At 30.2% G+C, this 20,135-nt stretch overlaps 3 protein-coding genes across 3 annotated transcripts; 1 reads left to right on the top strand and 2 right to left on the bottom strand.

The window, feature by feature from the left end:
* The first annotated feature begins 2,191 nt into the window (after positions 1-2,191).
* LOC113797058 (uncharacterized) lies at positions 2,192-3,315 on the top strand. Its single transcript, XM_027347373.2, has 2 exons — positions 2,192-2,871; positions 2,947-3,315. The coding sequence occupies exons 1-2, from the start codon at positions 2,306-2,308 to the stop codon at positions 3,224-3,226; spliced, it is 846 nt and encodes a 281-aa protein (XP_027203174.1). The 5' UTR covers positions 2,192-2,305; the 3' UTR covers positions 3,227-3,315.
* On the bottom strand, positions 3,201-13,883 carry unc79 (UNC-79 domain-containing protein). The gene is given in 8 exon segments (XM_075823905.1): positions 3,201-3,515; positions 3,586-3,663; positions 3,764-3,775; positions 3,883-5,925; positions 5,928-7,612; positions 7,615-12,705; positions 12,787-13,251; positions 13,474-13,883. Coding segments are annotated over 8 exon segments (9,630 nt in total). The 5' UTR covers positions 13,505-13,883; the 3' UTR covers positions 3,201-3,290.
* Positions 13,884-14,662: 779 nt separating this feature from the next.
* Positions 14,663-19,192, bottom strand: LOC113797066 (salivary peroxidase/catechol oxidase-like). The gene is made up of 7 exons (XM_075823903.1): positions 18,303-19,192; positions 17,785-18,233; positions 17,484-17,657; positions 16,859-17,164; positions 15,924-16,391; positions 15,253-15,862; positions 14,663-15,185 (listed from the first exon to the last, which is right to left on the bottom strand). The coding sequence occupies exons 1-7, from the start codon at positions 19,175-19,177 to the stop codon at positions 14,984-14,986; spliced, it is 3,084 nt and encodes a 1,027-aa protein (XP_075680018.1). The 5' UTR covers positions 19,178-19,192; the 3' UTR covers positions 14,663-14,983.
* Positions 19,193-20,135: the final 943 nt, after the last annotated feature.

Raw genomic sequence — 20,135 nt, forward strand, 5'->3', positions numbered from 1 at the left:
TTTACATTGTTGTTACATTTGAATTTTCAATCAATCAATCAATGAAAAAAACGAATAACATATTAATTCAATTTTAATTTTAATCAAAATTTTGTAAAAAAAATTTATTATTATTGTTTGTTTTTTGTTTTCAATTCATTTCAACAAAACTAGAAATTAAAAATTATAAATTATCATTTATAATTTTTGTTATTGTTGTTGGTGATAATGTTCGTAAATGTGATGTATGACGAAAAAAAATGACCATACCAATTATAATAACTAACATTACTAAAATAGTTATAATTAATACTACATGTAATTCGGTTGGATGTGGTTTTCTTTTCCATACTTGTTTATGATGTATTGATCTTTTTTTTCTTTTTTCACCATCGATCAATTGATCATTGGTCAATTGATCATCAAATGTTTGATCAGATGTTTTTTTCGTACAATGAAAAAAATCCTTAAATTTAAACCAATCAATCGGATAATTTTTATTATCATTCGATTTTTTCAATACATTACCATCGAATGATAATATTGTTTTTTGTTTATTTGAAATTAAAAATATTTGCCAATGACCACACCAATTTGAATAATCATAATGATCGCAATGTTTTTCTTTAAAAAATAATTCAAAACCATAATTAAAATCATATTTAGACCAGAAATTTTTTTTCTTTATTCCATATTCCATTGGTTTGGTTGATAGGGATATTTGCATACCGGTTTTATCGAATACTAAAAAACCTAAAAAATTTGCAAAACATTCACATTGATTATTCCATTGCCATATTGTTAATGAATTATTATATGATTCATATTTTAGGCTATACATTGTTTCCATTGATGTTATAAATATTATATATGCTTGATTTTCAAAATTAATTGTATCATTTTTAGGTTGTATACCAATCGGATAATCATTACGATAATATAATTGTTCATATTGTTTACGATTACTTGTTTTTAACATTATTAATGTTTTTGTTGTTTTGGATGATTGAAACCATGCTAAATTTATTAAATCTTTATTTGTATTATAATGATAATATTTATAATGATTATAATACCATTCCATTAAATTCCATTGAAATGTTGTTGTAATTGGACCATTCATTATAAGCTTTCCTAATCCAATTTCCATTGTTTTTGTTTTATCATTAATATTCATATTTATAAGATTTCTTGATGTTGGTTTTATTGCTATTAAATGTGAATGTTTCCATACTTTTATCGGTAATGATCTATCTTTTGGTTCTATATAAACAAATTGTATTATATAACTATCCATTATTGATATACCGATTGTATTTTGTAGATAATAATCATTACAATTATAAGTATAATTTGTTTGTAATGTAATCATTATTTCAAATGATAATATTATAATCATTAATGTCGAAAGCAAAAAGAATAATGAAAACATTTTTTTTTTTTTGTAATTTTTCTTTACTTTCTTTTCGGCTTTCACTATACTGAATGACAAACTGGTTTTTCGTTTGTTTTTTTTAAATCAAATAATTTTATTTCATTTTCATGTTGTTTTCAACAATCAAAAAAAAAAATAAAAATAAAATAAAATAAAATAAAATAATCAAATTTTTGTAATTTTAATTTAATTGAATGTATTTTGTTCAAATCATTAGATTCATTTGATTAATTGTGAACGATTAGAATCAACGAAACGATCAAAAAACCTTTCAAACAAATCTTGTAATTTAAATAAAATTTGATGAAAAAAATCATTAATGATGGTTTACGTCAATTCATCCAACACATTTAACACTTTGTGAATCTTTTTTTTTAGAAGAAAAAAAAATTGATAAAAATCTTTTGAAAAATTTTTTGATGGATAATTCATTTTTTACTCAATAAAAAAATAATGATAATCAAGTACAACACTCGAAACCAGTCGTCATTTCCATCAATTTGATGTCAAATTTGTCAGATTTTTTTTCAGTTAAAAATTATATAGAATTCAAAAAAAAAAATTCATGTGAAAAAATAAATCATTTAACCTTGAAAAATTTGTATTTTGAAAAAAACCAATGGGATATTCTAGAAAGGAGAAAAATAACCCTTCGAGCAATATTTTTCTTACATACGTAAATGATGTGTCTGATGACATAAATTCATGTGATGCGTTTTTTCTTTGAAAAAAAATCATCCTTTAATTTATTCAGCAGAAAAAAATGATAAGATGATATAAAAAGGACAGAAAAATGTATGTCGGTTGGTGTTAAATGATAAAACTATCTAATTATTGATCAATTATCGATTTAGCAAGCAAGAAGAAATTGAAATTTTCAAATTGATAATAATGATTAGCCAACATTATTATTATAGAATTTTTCTACAATTATCGATCATCTTTGTTGTTTTTGGATCATCATTGTTGGTTCAATCGGCAAAAATTCCACAGCAAAATTCAACATCGATTCAAAAACAATGTAATTTACAAAGAAAATTTCAAACCGATTTGATTATGCAACGTTTTGTTACATTTGGTCCGAATGGTAGAAAATTTCCCGAAACAAATGAACAATTAAATAATTATTGTGATGAATGTAATCGTTTAATAAGTAAAGTTGAAAAATATTATGAACAATGTGCTGATGGTTATAATAAAAATATGGCTAAAATTAGTTTATATTCATTGCGGCATATAATGCGAACATTTTGTCGTTCAAACAATAACAGTAATAGTAAAAAGAAACAAACAAATCAACAAAGAAAATCAGCGAAAAAATTAAAACGTCTTATGGCACTAACACCATGTTTAAATCGTCATCGATTAAATATAACATGTTTAGATCGTTTTGCTGAACGTTCATGGCCATTAGTTGATGCACCGATTGGTAATGAAAAAATTTCCTATATTTGTTGGTAAGTTGTTAATTTATTTCTGGGTAAAAATTATTTTGAATTTAACAAAATTTTCTCCTTTTAATACCTTTATAGTGATTATACTGATGCAATGGAATGTATGAATCAATTCATAATCAATGTTGATTGTCTTCGTCATGAACGTGAATTTTTAATGGATTTTCTTGAAGATATATTTCAAAATGTTATCAATGCACTTTGTATTAGTGAAAATATAAGCGATACTGATCGTTGTGAAAAACTTGAAGCTAAAAGACCAAAATTTAAAAATCCAAATGATATAAATCCTGATTATAAATTTAAATCATTTTTAATGGCTGCAACTGAAATTTTAAATTCAATTGATAAATCATAATTTATTATTATTATTTTTTTTAACTTTTGTTTTTACATTAATAAAATCTATTAAAAAAACCAAATTAAACACAATAAAATTGTGTAACAGTTGATGATTGTATTTCAATTTGACTCATCCGAGCTTGAATTCGTTGTAACCATCGTATCAATACAGTGGATAACATCATTGCATCATTTTTCGTTTGTGCTGGTACTGGCCAACTTATCAATGTTTTCAGTCGTGCTGATACATGATCAGATAATTGTCCAGGATAACTATTAAAAAATGGTAACCATAATGGTAGTAGCTGTGTTTGGTGAATAGAGAGAGAGAAACACTGGTTAAAATCCAAAAATCACTCGGAAAAAGACACATACCCTTGCAAGTATTTCCGAATTACATTCCATTAATGTTTCAATTAATGATAAAAAATGTAATGTAATTGTATCGGCCAACTATATTCGGAAAAATTGAAAAAGTTTTTTTGTAAATAAAAATTTTGTCAAGAAAATTGCCATAAAGCTTTTGAAAAGCCAGCCTGTGTACAACACATACCTGTGGTATTTCCTATAGGAAACAAAAAGCCAAGCAGCATAACAGGGGAAAAAAGCAGCAACAAAAAGCCAGAAATTAGCAAGACAAAAAAAAGACAAAAAAAAACAGAATTTACATACAGTCATTGAATGGCTTATAATCTGTAAAATTCCAGGTGTAACTTTAGTCCAAAAATCCGTTAATACCAAAATATTTTGATGTGCTGCATCCGATCCGGGTGGATTTTGTGATGCTAATTGTTCACAATAAACAGTCCATAATTGACAAAGTAAAAATGCATAAAATAATGCTGACATATGTACAACAGATGATTTTGATTCGGAACCAAAACCAGCCAATATTACATGAATATGTTCAGCAACATGATTACTAACATCTAATGGTATTGGTTGCGATACAAGTAATGATGATTGTGATGGATGACATTTCATTAATGCAGTATGTTGTAATGAACCTAATAATATCCATGATAATAATCGTACATGTGATATACATTCAGAAAATTCTTTTGGTCCATTTTGTATTGATGGTAATGAATATAACCATGGTAAATATTTTGTAATAGCTTTTGCATCTGAACCACTTAATCTTGTTAATTCTAATGCTAAAAATTGTGATATACCTGCTTTAAGATTTCCACCTAATGTTTCTTGATTTATATGTATAGATGTACCTTGAAAATTACTACGTAATTTTGCCAATGCATGAAGATCGCCAATAAATTCTAATAATTCTGGTATAAAACATCTTAAACATTCGGTTGCATTTGTTGTTGGTAGTTCAACAGTAATACCGGTCAATCCTAGCTGTCTATTTTGATTTCTTTCCAATGATTGTACAGCAATTGAATATGGTAATGAACCACCAGCATCTTCTAATGCCCATTGTACTAATGCAAAAATATTTTCATCTGGTGCTTGTGTACGAAAACGTAATGCCTGTACAAGTTCTTGTGCAAATGTTCGAGCAATACAGAAACGATCACGATCACGTACATAAGCACGATTACAATGTATACAAAGATCACGAACATGTTCCAATAAAATTGGTGAATGTTGAAATATATGTGCAAGAATTTTTGTAACTGGATCCAGAATTGATCGATGTGCACCAATACCAGGTATTTTAAATAATGCTAATAATACACGCATTAATGGTACAAGATTATGAATATTTGGTGCAATATCAATCAGATTGAATGATAATCGTCGAAGATAATTTTCTAATGGTGTCATCAGATCTGACCATGGTTGATTTGCAACAATTGATGCACCCATAACTGGTACATTTGCACCATATTGACTTGATATGATTGGTGATAATGTTGATAATGAACAACTTTGTGTTACATTATAATCAACAAAAACACATTCAAAATATGTTGCTACATTGGATAATGTTAGAAGAATTTGTGATAATGGTGGCAGTTGTTTATCATCGGTTAATGCTTCAAATAATTCTTTTAATGGTGTTACTTGATTTAATTCAACAAAATCAGCTAATGATATTGCTATTGAACGAAACATAATAATATCACCTGAATGTGTTTGAAATATTTGACGAAATATTCCATTGGAATTTAGTTGATGTAGGGTACAACGAATAAATTGCCGGGCTATACTTGCTGTATTACCTGGTAGATGAATATTACTTTCCATTTGCCAAGGAAAAACACAACGTAATGCATAACGTGATGTTAATTTTAATATTTGTGGTAATGTTGGTGCTGCTAATGTTGGATTACGATGTACAAATGTTGCCAATGCAACTAAACAAAGACCAAGTTCATGTTCATCAAATTTTTCAATTGGCATATCACAACAATTACAAAGTTCAAATTGTTGTTTTTGTTGTTGTTGTTGTTGTTGATGATATGAAAGATCAGAATTTGTTGAATCATTTGAACGACCAGTATGTTCTTTAGTTGATTGCGATTGCGATTGCGGTTGTTGCGTTTGCGAATCTGTCATCATTGTATCCGACATTTGTTGTTGTTGTTGTTGAGTAGGACGAGCTGATGCTGGTGCTGAAAATGAATGCGGTGATATTGTATCAATTTCCGATTGTTGTTGTTGTTGTTGTTGTACACTAGGAAATACTAATGAACTAGTTTGTTGTTGTTGCTGCTGTAATGATTTTATTGCTGATGATGATGATTTATTCTTTGTTTTCTTTTTTCTTTTTTTTGTTGTTGTTGTTGTTTTGATGATTTTGTTGTTGTTGTTGTTGTCGATGTCGATGTTGATTTAATAATCTTATCCATCGGTTTTAATGTTGATGTTAATGATGTTGTTTTAATACTTATAGATGATTCTAATGATGCTGGTGATTCAATTTTTGTTGGTGATGATGGTTGTGTTTGTGTTTGTGTTGGCGGTATTCTTTGTTGCTTCTGTTGTTGTTGTTGTTGAATTGATTTTGATTGTTGTTGTTGTTGTTGTTGCGATGATGATGATGATTGTTGTATCGGACCATCATTCAGATTAGGACTTGATGCCGATTTTAATGGTGAAATATTTTTTTGCATTTTTTGATTAATAATTGTTTTTGTCACGTGACTAGATTCTTGTTGTTGTTGTTGTTGTTGTTGTTGTACAACAATCATTTCTTTAGCCATCATCGGTGGTGTTGATGAATTTGATGTTGGTGATAAAATTATCTGTGATTTTTTCAATTCTGGTTCTGGTTCTGAACGAATTTTTGCAATAACTAATCGTGCTTTTGATGATGATAATGATAATGATGGATCCATTGAATCCATTGATTTTGATGATGATAATAATCGTTTATCTAGATTTTCATCTGCCAACATTGTTGTTGTTGTTGCAATTGTTGTATGTTGTCGAATTAGATAACGATTACGACCAGATTTTTTTCCCGAATAATTGAATGGACCAGATGATGTTGATCTTTCAACCGATCTACTACCACCAGTTAATGATCTTGAATGATGATGATGATGTGGTCGTGGTCCTATCGGTAATAAACGTTCAGTTGAATGATTACGAATAGGTGGTGGTGGTGGAAGTTGACGAAATGCATCCAATGTTTGTTGATAATTTAAACAACAAACTTGACCAGTAGCTGCTGCACAACAACAACAACAAGGTTGATTTGTTGTTGTTGTTACTGGTTTTTGTTGTTCATTAGATTGATCCATAGAAGATTGTTGTTGTTGTTGTTGTAACATTGATGGATATAATGGTTTTCGTTGTAAACTTGTACAAATTGCATCACATAATTCACCACCAACCGGTAATAATCTTTCCAATGGTAGTGGCGGTGGTGGCGTTTGAGTTTCCATCACTATCGATTGTTGCGGTGATGATATCGATTGTTCATCCGGTATTTTATTGATTGATTTTTTCATCGGTTTCGATTGTTGTTGTTGTTGTTGTTGTTGTGGTTGATGATAATGATCAGTATAAACTTCAACTTTTTCCACTTTAATTTCATCCAATTCTTTTACAATCTCCTTTTTAATCGTTGGCTGTTGTTTATCTTTATATTTTTGTTGTTCCAATTCTTTAGCTTTATCGATCAACATTAACATAACATTTAATTCTTCATCAGGTTGCTGCTGTTCATCTTTTTGATTAACAACATTTGAATCTTTTGTTGTGATGGACGAATCTATCGATTGTTGTTGTTTACCTGTTCCTGTTGTTATCGATTGTTGTTGTTGCTCAGCAGCTAATATCATTTTAGCAGCTGATAATGTTGTTATTGTATCATCATTTGAATCGGATCCCATAGATTTCACCTGTTGTTGTTGTTGTTGTTGTTGATAATTTTGATTTATCACTGCTGTTGTTGTTTCTGTTTCCATTTGATTTGCCATCATTGTTGTCATCGTAGCTGTTGTTGTTTGTTGTTGTTGTTGATTTTTACCACCAACAGCAACAACATTTGATTCTTTTGTTGTTCACGTGATCTTCGCCGGGCTGCTGCTGCATTTGGATTACATTTATGTTCCAGCGCTGATTCTAATGTATTCTGTACAATTTGTATTAAATGATGAATAAATTTTGCATTCATATTCGATGTTGCATATTGATGTTTATACAAAATAATTATCAATGAATTTAGCCATGATCGACGAAGATTTGTTGATAATAACCAAAGTGAATATGTTGATTGATAATGATCCAAATCACTAAGATAAATAGTATGATGTTCAGCCGGACAATATAATAATATTGGAAATATTAATGATAATAATAATGAACCAACCGAAAGATTTAAATCTAAAACATCAGGTAATGCAGAAATGAATGCAGAAAATACTGATTTTCGTCGAAGATCATATGCACTTAATAAGAATATATTTTCCGACATACTATAACCAAGTAATGTATTCAGATGTCGCAAAACAATAATCTGTGTACGATTTAATGATTTATCATCGATTGGATGTTGTGGATCAGGATATGATAAAAATTGCATAAATAAAAATACTAATAAATGTAATGTTTCTTGATCACAATATTCACCACTGCCACCAGCAATATTATCATCCATTTGACGATGTACAACATTAAAAAGCATCAATTCTTCTTGTGCCATATCTTGTTTAGTTTGTCCTTGATCTTGGAAAAAATTATTTGGAAATGCTGAACCAGTTAATGCAGCTAATTTTGACGATTTACGATTTATTGCCGCTTGATTTGATGCTGAAAGATTTTTTAATTTTTCACTACGATGTGAATGATGTGAACGGCTTACAGCGCCACCACCGCTACTTGTACTAGCACCTGTACCACCAACCATCGCTGTTGATGACGATGGACCCAAATTACCCAAATTTATCGATGAATTTGTCTGATGAATTTGCATCGATGAATTTTGTGGTAATTGTAATTGTGTTTGTGAATGATGTGAATGTAATTTAGTGAATAAATTTGATTTTGATGACACCTGTTGTTGCTGTTGACCAGTGTTAATCGTCGATGATGTATCAATATTTTCACCTGTTGTTTCAGCTTGTTGTTGTTGATTGAAATCATTATTCCTTGTTACTGCAGTTGATGAACGTAATGCTTGCGTAAAAAATTCAGCAACCGATAATAAATGTCGTTGTTCATTACGTCCGCTAAAATGATGCGGTAATAATGAACGTTTTAAATGTATATGACCTAATGCTTCTTGTGCACGTATTATTTTTTTCTTATATGTTTCAGAATGTATATTTGTATTACGTAAATCACGTGTACCGGATTCAATTGCATTAGTTGTTGCTGCTGCTGTTGCTGTTGTAGTCGCAATAGCATCCATACCGGATACGTTATTATTACGTAAAGTTGCAGCGGATGTTCCGGTTGTTGCAGCGGATGGTAAAACCTGTGCTTCAACAAATATTGCATCAAAACGATTTAGGAAAAATTCCCATGTTAATATACGACGTTCATTTAAATGATTAAATAATTGTAATAAACTTGATAATACCAGACAACGATCAACAATAACTAAATCAAATTGCATTTCCAAACACATAACATATATTTTTAATGATGCAGCACGCATTAATTCTAATGCGGTTAATGAACGTTGTGCAACCGATGAATTTATATCATCCAATGTTTGTATCAGGTGTATGAATAAACTGGATAATGCTGATTGAATGGATGGTGAATTTTTCATTGATGATTGATCAATAAATTGTGAAAATGTTGCAACACGTTCAATTGCAGCAAAACGTATGCACCAATCTGTGGAACGAAATTCTGAATTTATTGTTCGTACTAATACGGCTAAACCACCTGGTAGGGCAATACAATGCAACAATAATGGTACAGCAATTTGTGATATTTGTGAAAATTCTGCCTGTAATAAACGCCATAAACTAATGACAAGATATTTACGTTGACAACGTAGAAAAAATTCACGTTTTTGTTCATGTTTAGCCATCTGTACGAAAACACCACAATGTAATGTTAACAGTTTTAAACATTGTAATAAATGATAAAGTACATCTGGATCAGAATGAACTGGGATTTCTTGTAACAATTTCAATGTTAAACGTTCTGACAGGGTTAATTGTTTTATCCATTCTGATTCATCAATATTATCATCATCTTCTTGATCATCTTTATCTTCTTCATCTTCATCTTGATCATCTTGTCCATTATCACCATTAAGTGAAAATAACAGACCATTACGTTTAGTTAATTTGGCAAATGTATTAATAGTTTCAGTTTCCATATGTTGATCAGCTAAATCAGGTATAACAGTTAATTCAATAATTGGTGAATATAATGTGATTATTTGTAATGTAAGTTGATACCAAATTGAACATAATTCACAGAAAAAACATTCCGTTAGTACTGAATCTGGTTTAAACATTTGACTTGTATCAGGTGGACGTTGTAATGATGAATGACATGTATGTGGTCCACTTGTACATTCAGTTGTATTAATCATTTCATATAGAATGACTAATGTATTAAAACCAAAATCTGAATCTGATTTAGACATTTTTGCTAATGTTAATGGTTGATAAATTTTTCTGGGATTCGTTTGTTGATCATTAAAACCTTTATGACCAGGTTGATCAGGTAAATATTCAAATTGTTTAACAATTATATCCAACATTAATACATAACATGATAATTCAGATTGTTGTATATTTTCCATCGATATTGTTGATGGTAATATTGACATTGATGCTGATTGTGGTATGATTTCTGGTTGTTGCTGTTGTGGTGGTGTTAATGTTGCTGTTGTTGTTGACGATTGTTGTTGTTGTCCTTCTTGTTGTTGTTGTTGTTGTTGATCTTCTTTTGTCGTTTGTTGTTGTTGTTGTTTAGAATCTTGATCCAATTTTTGTTGTTGTTGTTGTTGAATACACATTTCACGTAAACTATGAAATGATTTTATACCAGCTAAAAACATTTGTTCCAATAAATACATTGGAACTGGAATTTCAAGTAACGTAAGTATTTGTAACCAAGATAATGCCTGTTCTTGTTCACCGGGTAATTGTTGATCAAATGACCTAGATATAAAACGATACATATCATCTGCTTCTAAACCAAGTGGTGATAAATCAGGATCCAATACTTTGGATAATAATATCTTTAATTCAGATAATTCATCTTCAGCCAAATCATATCGAAAAGATTCCATCCAAAATGGCATTATATATGACCAAATATCCGGTGTAATAATATCATATGGTACTAGACATAATAAACGTTTAAAACCTTCTTTAATTTGGTTGGTCATTGATGGCCAACATTCCCAATGACCACCGATTTGTGCATGATCAGGTGGACTTGGTACAAGGCAATTTGCAAACAAACAAAATTGTGATTCAATAACTTTCATTAGCCAACCATGTATTGATTCGGATTTTATACGTTCCAATGCTGAACCAGCTTGATCATCAGGTAAACATGCTGTATTATGAAACCATTGACAAAGCATTGCTAACATACGTCCTAATAATTCAATACGTTCATTTGTATTAGCTTCAGCTGGATCAACCAAACCAATCAGTAACCAAATTCCATAACGACTTAATAATTGTCTTTCTTCAATCGATGAATCATTTGAATCACCGGTAGTTCCTTGTCCACCACCGGCGCCACCACCACCACCATCACGTCCACGATCGCTACTGCCAATATTTGATCCGCCAACGCCGCCAGCAGTTCCACCACCACCCTGTCCAGAACCAGTAACATCTTGTCCTCCAGAACCAATATTACTTTGACCACTTGATACACCTTGACCACCACTAACACCACCCATTCCACCACCGCTACCGGTCATACGATCAGCACCTAATGATGAACTCATTGCACCTGTATATGCACCTGTACCATGTGTACGCATATAACGTTCACCTTCTTTTGATGATTTATCATTTGCAGCTGCTTCACGTAATAATGCAACAACAGCTTCAGTAAAATGTTGTTGTGCTTCTAATGGTAATTGCCAAAATGATCGAAGATGTTCCTGTACTAAATGATTGCGTCCAATTGTTGTCGCTGTTGTTGTTGTTGTCGAAGCAACAATATTTGATGGCTGTTGTTGTTGTTGATTAACGATATTTGTTGCTGTTGATGGTGGTGGTGTTAATGATTGTCCAATCAAACAACCATGTCTTTGTTCATGACATTGTTGACATAATCTTACCGGTTTATTACAATTAAAACTTGTACATTCAGTACTGAAACAAGTTACAACGGCTGGTTGTAATTGTTGTTGTTGTTGATGATGATAATGTAATGGTCGAGTAGAAATTGTAGTTGTTTGTTGTTGTTGTTGTTGACCTAAACAAGATTTACTTTCACATGTATAACTTATTTCAGCCATTGGATGTAAAACATTTAATAAAATATCTTGACTTTTGATTGATTTATTTAGGGAATTTTGTTCACGTACGGATTCAGCACATTCAATACATATCAATAATGGAATCGGTGGACGACCTTTCAGATCGATTGATGCGGGTAATGCTGTCATTCCGGGTGCAGTTTGACCTCCGCCACCACCACCACCACCTCCTCCTGATTGACCACCACCACCACCTGATTGTCCACCACCACCACCCGATTGTGATGATGATTGAATTAAATCAATTTGTGCAAAACATATTTTAACTGCTTCATTATTAAGGGTATTTTGGCAGGTATCATTTTGACATGTTAATGGTTTCCATTGTATATGTTTTTCGGATAAATGTTTTCGATCCAGCGCACTTGGATTCAAACCAGGCCAATATTGAAATAATAATTCAACGGATGCATGACGTGCTTTACCCGTACCGTATGCAATAACAACCAGTAAATCTTGAATAATATTTGATTTTAAACGCATTAAACATTCTAATAATTGTGAATGTAATGATAATGAATCAGTATGACTTAATACGGTCATAAGTATCGATGGTATCGATGCTTTTGCAAAATCGAATCCATCATTTTCTTTGGATTTATCTGAGCAGGAAAACAAACAAACAAACAAAAACAAAGTGAAATCAATCGATAATCGATAATCAATCAACATCAAATACTTACTATAAAGTGTAAATGGTAAAATATTATAACATAACATATCGATTATATCTTGATGTGAAATAAAATTTAATGAAATTGTATTTGCAACAGTTAATGGCATTGAATCCATCATTTCATGTTCCAAAAATGGTACTAAACAAACTAATGCATGTAAAAGATATTCAAATACAATCGGTGCATTCGAAGATAATGTTGATTGAATATTGGCAAATGAATCCAACATTCCACTTAATGTATAGAATAAATTTCGATAATCAAGATTGGGAAAAAAACCAATTCGAATGGAATCACGATTTGGATCACGAATTAAATCGATTGGAATGCAAGGGACATCACGTAATATGGTCAATAATGCTTGTGAAAAGAATTTCAGCACATTTATTATGTCCGGTATTGATGGATATGGTGTTATCCCATTCAACAAACGATGATGATAATCCTGTAGGTTTCTTATTTTTGCCGAGACTATTTGGGTTGAAATAGGGTAAGATAAAATGAAAATTGAATTAAAATTACAAAATTTTTACAAATTTTTCGTTTTAAAAACTATAGAAAACTAAATGAAAAAACCGAACCAAAAGATCGAAATTGAATCGAATGGAATAGGATTCGCATGATTTTTTGCTCAAAAAACACTAAGCAAGAAAATTTCAAACAAACAACAATATCGAATGAAATCAAACTTACAACTGGCGGCTCTTGTTCCCATTTTCAACATGATTGCTGAATTTTTTTCTTTTTCTTTTTTGGTTTGGTTAAATTTTACAATCAATCAATCAATCAATCTTGATTAATCAACAAAAGAGAGAGAATGATGATCAAACAGAGAATATTCTTGGGTAGAATTCGTTCAGTCAGTCAGTCAGTAGAAGTTATAAATTAGAAGAAAAGCAATAAACATCATCGACAACAAAACAAACGTAAACAAACGAATAAAATCTCACAAACAAATCATCAGACCAGATGGATGGATGAAAATGAAAATGTTGATCAATAAAACTTTTTCGGTTTTCAATCAAACAAAAAAATTAACGGATTTTTCTTTCGCCTTCAAATTGTCGAATCCAAATCGATTCCGAATGTAAACAAAAAATTTTTTTCTCTCGTATAGAATATTCTCTTCGGAGATGGCTGCCTCCATCTTCTTTTTTTCCATCAATTTCTTCATTCTCGGTCTATATAGATGTGAGTAGTAAATATTTTTTTCTGGGAGCATCCTCAGCATCCTCATGATGTGATCCAGGAAAAAACATACACACAGAAGGATATTCTGCATTCCATTTTTTTTTTCATTTTAACGATACTTTTTCTGTCGATATAGTCGAATAATTGGTGGGTGTATATAGCCTACAAAACTTTTGTATTGAATTGTGGTAAGCGCCATCTTGAATCGATCAATCAGATCAATGTGTAATGTGTGATCAAGTTTTTGGAACCATTTTTTTTTTTTTTTTTTTTTTTTTGTAATTTAAAAATTTATTTTTGTATATAAAAAATTTCCCTATTATTTCATAAATAGTGCCGTGATAGTATAGTGGTTAGTACTTTGCGTTGTGGTAAGCACTGACTCAGCTTTATGAAGCTCTTCTTAAATGATGTAATTTAACCAGTGCACGGGCGCCATTTAAGATGGTGATTAAATCGTTTAGGATAGGTTGGTGTTTATGATGCCGCAAAAACCCCGGCTCGAATCCGGGTCACGGCAAATGAAATGGTAAAAATTTTTTTTTTTTACTGGAACTGATGAGACAATAACGCCATCTATCTTTTTGGATGGTTATTATTGATAAATTCAAAAAAAAAATTTACAAAATTTTAATTTAAAAAAAATTTTATTTTTGAATTAAAAAAAGAATATTATCCATGAATCGATGATAATAAATGTTGGATTTTCAAAAGGAAAAAAATTAATTAATTTAAAAAAAAATTTAAGCAACAACAACAACAAATTAAACGAAAAACAAAAGGAAGGAAAAGAAAAGGAAAAAAAACTCAACGATTAAAGAAAAACAATGTGCGAAAAAAGAAAGTTTTGAAATTTCAAATTAAATTAAATTCAATAATGATGATAATTGATGAAATTAATAAACAAAACAAAAACCAACAAAACAAAAAGACGAATGGCAATCTCACTCAGAAGAAAAAAAAACGATGACGTTTGAATTGATTGATTGATTGAAATTTCTAATCATCATCATTATGCTTTTGCTTTAGCTTTAGATTTTGCTTTATATTCATCGATTATTGTGCTAATACCACCACCACCACCACCGCCAACAGCCGTATCACCAATATTATCCGGATATGACATATATGCTGATGATGAAGATGATGATGATGATTCACGCCATGATGTTAAATCCATTTCAGGTAGATCGGCACAATTAACACGTGGATTACTTTTATGAGAATTAGAAAAAAAAGATTTTGATTGTAAAAAATACTTATTTTCAATTTATAACTTACGATGTTGGATGTGCAGCTAACAATGGATATAGCTGTATTGTTTCCATATCATCAGATGCTTCACATAAAATCCTGGCCAATTTTGTTTTACGTATTTCGGATAATTGATCCATTGAAAATTTTGTTGCAAGTTGACCATTTTCATACCAATAACGATCACCTTTGCGTAGCTGTGCAAATTGTTCGGCAATAATACAAGCAAATGTTGGTCCAACCATTGCACCCATCAATGGAAATTCCGCTATACCAGCTGACCAAAAATCAATATCATCAACATGATCATATAATTGCATATAACGTTGTACAGTTTCATTATGTACTAAACCATAAAGATCATTAAAATGTTTAATACGTTTCATTCCACAATATTCACGCATATAATTATAACCAGGTACACCCATTTCACGACCACGTAAAATATTTATAGCAGCTAAATCCAAACCGAATTGTTCACCTGGTTTTTGAAATAAATGATTTGTAATTTCATTGGCCATTGTTGCATCAACACGATATGCAGGTTGATTAATCATGCCGAATATAAATGAATCCAATACACCTGGATGATAAAGACTAAATGGTTGACGTAAAACCGATGCAAGACGAACTGAATCTGTTTCCGAAAAAAAATTCATTTGAATTTGATGGAAAACTTTTCAGAAAAAGTTTCTTACCAATTTTTTTATGAAATTTATTAAAACGATCAACAGTATCCGGTACGATTGAATGACCAAAACGAAATGCAGCTGCTTGAAATTCAACACGAATACCTGGATTAGTTTTTGGATCATAACCATGATAATAACCATATTTTTGTAAATTCAATCCATATTTTGTTAATGTTTGTCGACCAACAACAATCGGTAAAAATTCATTATAGGTAATATGTTGTATCATAGCGGCAACAATACGCCTGGTTTCCTGAAATAATTTTTCATCCGACCATTGTGGATTAATTTCACTTAAAACATCAGCAATTTGATTATGATGTCTTAACCATACTGTATGTAATACAGTAAGCTGTAATTGTACATTTGAACGTGTATCACCTGTATCAAAACAATAGGAATTTTTCGTTCGACCACTACGTTCACATCCTTGATCCGGATTTTTTACTTTTGCTGGCAATAAATCTTTAAGACCTAAACGAAAAAAATCGGAAACATTAGTGAAAAAAAAATGAAAAAATTTCAAAGTTAAAAAAAATCGATTGTTTCCAAATGAAAAACTTGAATAATCAAATTAGCGTTCATTTAGCACTTTTTTGAATTTTGAAAAAAAATTGATAATAAAAAACTGAAATGAAGAAATCAGCTTGAAAACAAGATCATGTTCTTAATTGTGTTTTTGTGGCGGTTGTTGTTGTTGCCATTTTGTTGAAATTGGATCAAATAGTTTCAACAACAACAACAAAAAATTATCATCAAAAATTATTTCAATGGAAGTAAAGAGTTAAAGATTTATGAGGTCATTCAATAGTTTTGTTTTGTTTTTTCATTTTTCTTTTGAAATTTTTCAAATTGATTTTTGTTTTTCCCCCATTAGTTAACTCTTTCGTTTTAATATCAGTAGTGGATAAGGACTATTTACACTCAACAAACACACATACCCATTTGTCTATAAACTTTAGTAGATTTTAATCGTCCACCATTAAATTCACGAATTCTTTTGGTTGTTGAAATAGCACCACCATAAATACAATCAGCATCCAAATAAGATGATACAACATTTATTTGATGTCTTGGTCCTAATGGACAATTTGGTTTAACACCGGCTGTTGAACGGACAAAATCCATACATTTTTTCGGATAAAATTTATAATATGGATCATTATTTGGCATCTGTATTGGATAACAATTACGATGTCGTTGATCTTCCGAATATTTACAACATTTTATTGATTGATCATTTTTATCTAGTTTTTTTCAAAAAAAAGAAAAATCAAAAAGAATTTTTCAATTAAAGCGGATTAGAGTTTTTTTGGAAATGACATTGAACTTTTAACACTGTGTTTGTGCCTATGTAGAAAGAAATCCACAGAGAAATCCACAGTGACGAATCTTTTAATTTATTTATTTTAGCTAAATAGAAAAATCATCATCATCATCATCATTATGCAATCACCGTTATTTAGCCGAAACATTAATTACTTTTTTTTTGAAATGTTTGTGTATGATTATAGATGTTACTTTTACTTTTATTTGTTTTGTTTTTTTAATGTTTAAAAGACAAACCTTTTGGCATTGAAGCAAATGTTAAATCATGATCAACCATCTGTCCCCATGCAATAACCAAATAGGTTACTTCAGTATCATAATCATTTTCATCAGCTTGATGTAATATAAATGATACAACACGTGGTGGTGGTAATGGTTGACCATTTTTAGAAACTCTTGGTGCTGATAAACCTATGATGATGAAATTGAAGAAAAGAAAAACAAAAGAAAACAATAGACATTAATAATTATGTGGGCGTAATGTTGATGATGATAATTAAAAACAATAGTCATCATCATTATCATTAAAAAAACATACCATCAGCATAATCAGGTGGCATATAACGTAACATAGCTGAACGTGTTGAACCCCAGCTTGGATATTCCAGATTATTACACATACCACTTAATGTACGATATTTACTTATTTCACATTTAACTGGTTTCATAATTGATGGACAAATTTCACGGATAATAGTATTGGTTGTATCGATACGTGGTAAACCATAAACAATTGTTTCTTTACTCAAACCAAATGATTGTGCAAGAATTTCCGATGCTTTTACTAAAAGTTCACCTACAGTAGCAACATGTTCTGGTTTTGGATAATCAGATGATAAATGATTATTTTCCTGTGGTATTTGATACATTCCTAATGATATTTTTGCTAAATGTATTGCCTGATTGATATCATCATAATTTATACAGATATGACCAATACCACCAGCTCCGGTCATCATATAAGTTGAACGTTTACGAATATGATGTCTGTAAATTGACCAGAAGAAGATATTTGAATATTTAATTACAAAATTATGCAAATTAAGCAAAACATACCCAGTTATATCGGCAAAATATTTTTGTAAAATTGGATTGATTGTTGATGCCGATGATGAACGATATGATTCTGATGATGCTGATGATGAACGAAATGATGATAATGCACCACCATAACCACCTAATGCACCACCATTATTTGACATTGACAATAAATCATTTGATAATGCATCATTTGTATCACCTGGATAATAATATGATGTTGATATCGGTGTTGATGGTGGTGGTGGTGGTGGTGGCAATGATTGATGATCACCACTGATATCTAAATTAATAACCGGTGCGGATAATTCCATAATTTCATTAAAATGATTTTGTTTTCGATTATTCATTGATGATGATGATGATGAATATGAAGCCGGTAAAATAATGTCACATTCAGGATGATAATCCGGTGAAAATGGTGTTGGACGATTAGGAATTTTTGTTGTGGCTGTATCGGGAAAATAATCTTGCAATGATAATGGTGATGTTAATGTTGATTTTGTTGGTAATGGCAACATAATGGTCATCAATATAATCAAAAATGATGGAAATTTTATGCATTTTGTCGTTGTTGTTGTTGTTGATGATATCGTCGTCGTCGTCGTCGATGATGATGATGATTGTGGTCGACCACAACATAATGATGAAGACATTTTTATTTGACTTTTGATTCCATTTTTTGAATTATTATCATTATTATTATTATTATTATTTTGTTGAGAATCATTGGAAGAAAATATTTTTGTTGATAAAGTTGATGATTGGTGATCATCACCATCGTCGATATTCGATGTTAATTTCATAAAATTTTTTAAAAATGTATCGATAATATTGGAAAATAATGTTGTTGTTGTTCGGAATGGCGAACAATCACAATGAAATCGATCCATAATCACAAATGGAAAAACTAAAAAAAATTCTTCTCGCGAATAACACTCAATAATTACGAAGATTTTAAATTTTCAAAATGATTTTTGATTTCTTGTTGTTGTTGTTGTTGCTGTTGTCTGTCTGTTTTCAATCATGAAAATGAAATGACAAAATTATGATGATTAAAATGATGATGATAATAATCGGCCATTAAAAATGATCTAACATGATGTGTATAATTCTGTGTTAATAGAGAAAATGAAAAATGATTAAAAAAATTTCTGATCAACAAAACATTCAAAGAGAAAACATTACTTTCTCTCTCTTACTTAATCCATATAGTTTTTATGTTCAAAATTCTCAGAATTCTCTACATTTTGAATTTTTCGAAACAAAAATTTCATTCATTTTTGAGATGATACATTTAATTTTCAAACAACAACAAAACTTGACCTATTCGATTTGGATAAAACAACAACAACAACAACAGAAACAACAGACAATTTTTTTTTCTGATAAACAAACAATGATTATTGTTTTGTTTTGTTTTGTTTCCAATACTGATCATTATCATCATCATCATCATCATTATCATTCGGTAAATACATTCAGTTCATTCATTTATTATCAATAAATAAATGTCATTATCGATCAATCAATCAATCAATCAATCAAATCAAATTGAATTAAATCAAATCAAATCAAACAGAATGACAAATGATTGATTTCAGGTGAAACAAAACAACAGAACAACAAAAGTCATGAACATCAATTATCTCGAATGACAAAACAAAGATCAACAAATGATAATAGATAATAAGGAAAAGGAAAACAAGATCCATTCATAAATACAATGATGGTGTTTGGAATATTTTTCCAAAAGGAAATCTTCCTGTATTTTTTTCTAATCATTGGTTAATCATTTGGTAATTTTTTTTACAGGTAAAATTAAAATACAAAAAAATTACAATCATAATT

This window comes from Dermatophagoides pteronyssinus, unplaced genomic scaffold (assembly GCF_027571235.1).
Source record: "Dermatophagoides pteronyssinus isolate colony J.1.1.1.1 unplaced genomic scaffold, Derpt_VIB-CSIC_2022.12 sq0039, whole genome shotgun sequence".
Classification (NCBI taxonomy): domain Eukaryota; kingdom Metazoa; phylum Arthropoda; class Arachnida; order Sarcoptiformes; family Pyroglyphidae; genus Dermatophagoides; species Dermatophagoides pteronyssinus.

What these genes read in the sequence shown, in the direction of transcription:
- LOC113797058 (XM_027347373.2), top strand. Translation starts at nt 2,306, where the DNA reads ATGATTAGCCAACATTATTATTATAGAATTTTTCTACAATTATCGATC. An exon ending in AAAATTTCCTATATTTGTTG is followed by an intron (nt 2,872 to 2,946) that starts GTAAGTTGTTAA and finishes ATACCTTTATAG; the next exon opens with TGATTATACTGATGCAATGG.
- LOC113797066 (XM_075823903.1), bottom strand. Translation starts at nt 19,177, where the DNA reads ATGGATCGATTTCATTGTGATTGTTCGCCATTCCGAACAACAACAACA. An exon ending in TATTTTGCCGATATAACTGG is followed by an intron (nt 18,234 to 18,302) that starts GTATGTTTTGCT and finishes GTCAATTTACAG; the next exon opens with ACATCATATTCGTAAACGTT. An exon ending in ATTTGCTTCAATGCCAAAAG is followed by an intron (nt 17,165 to 17,483) that starts GTTTGTCTTTTA and finishes GAAAAAAACTAG; the next exon opens with ATAAAAATGATCAATCAATA.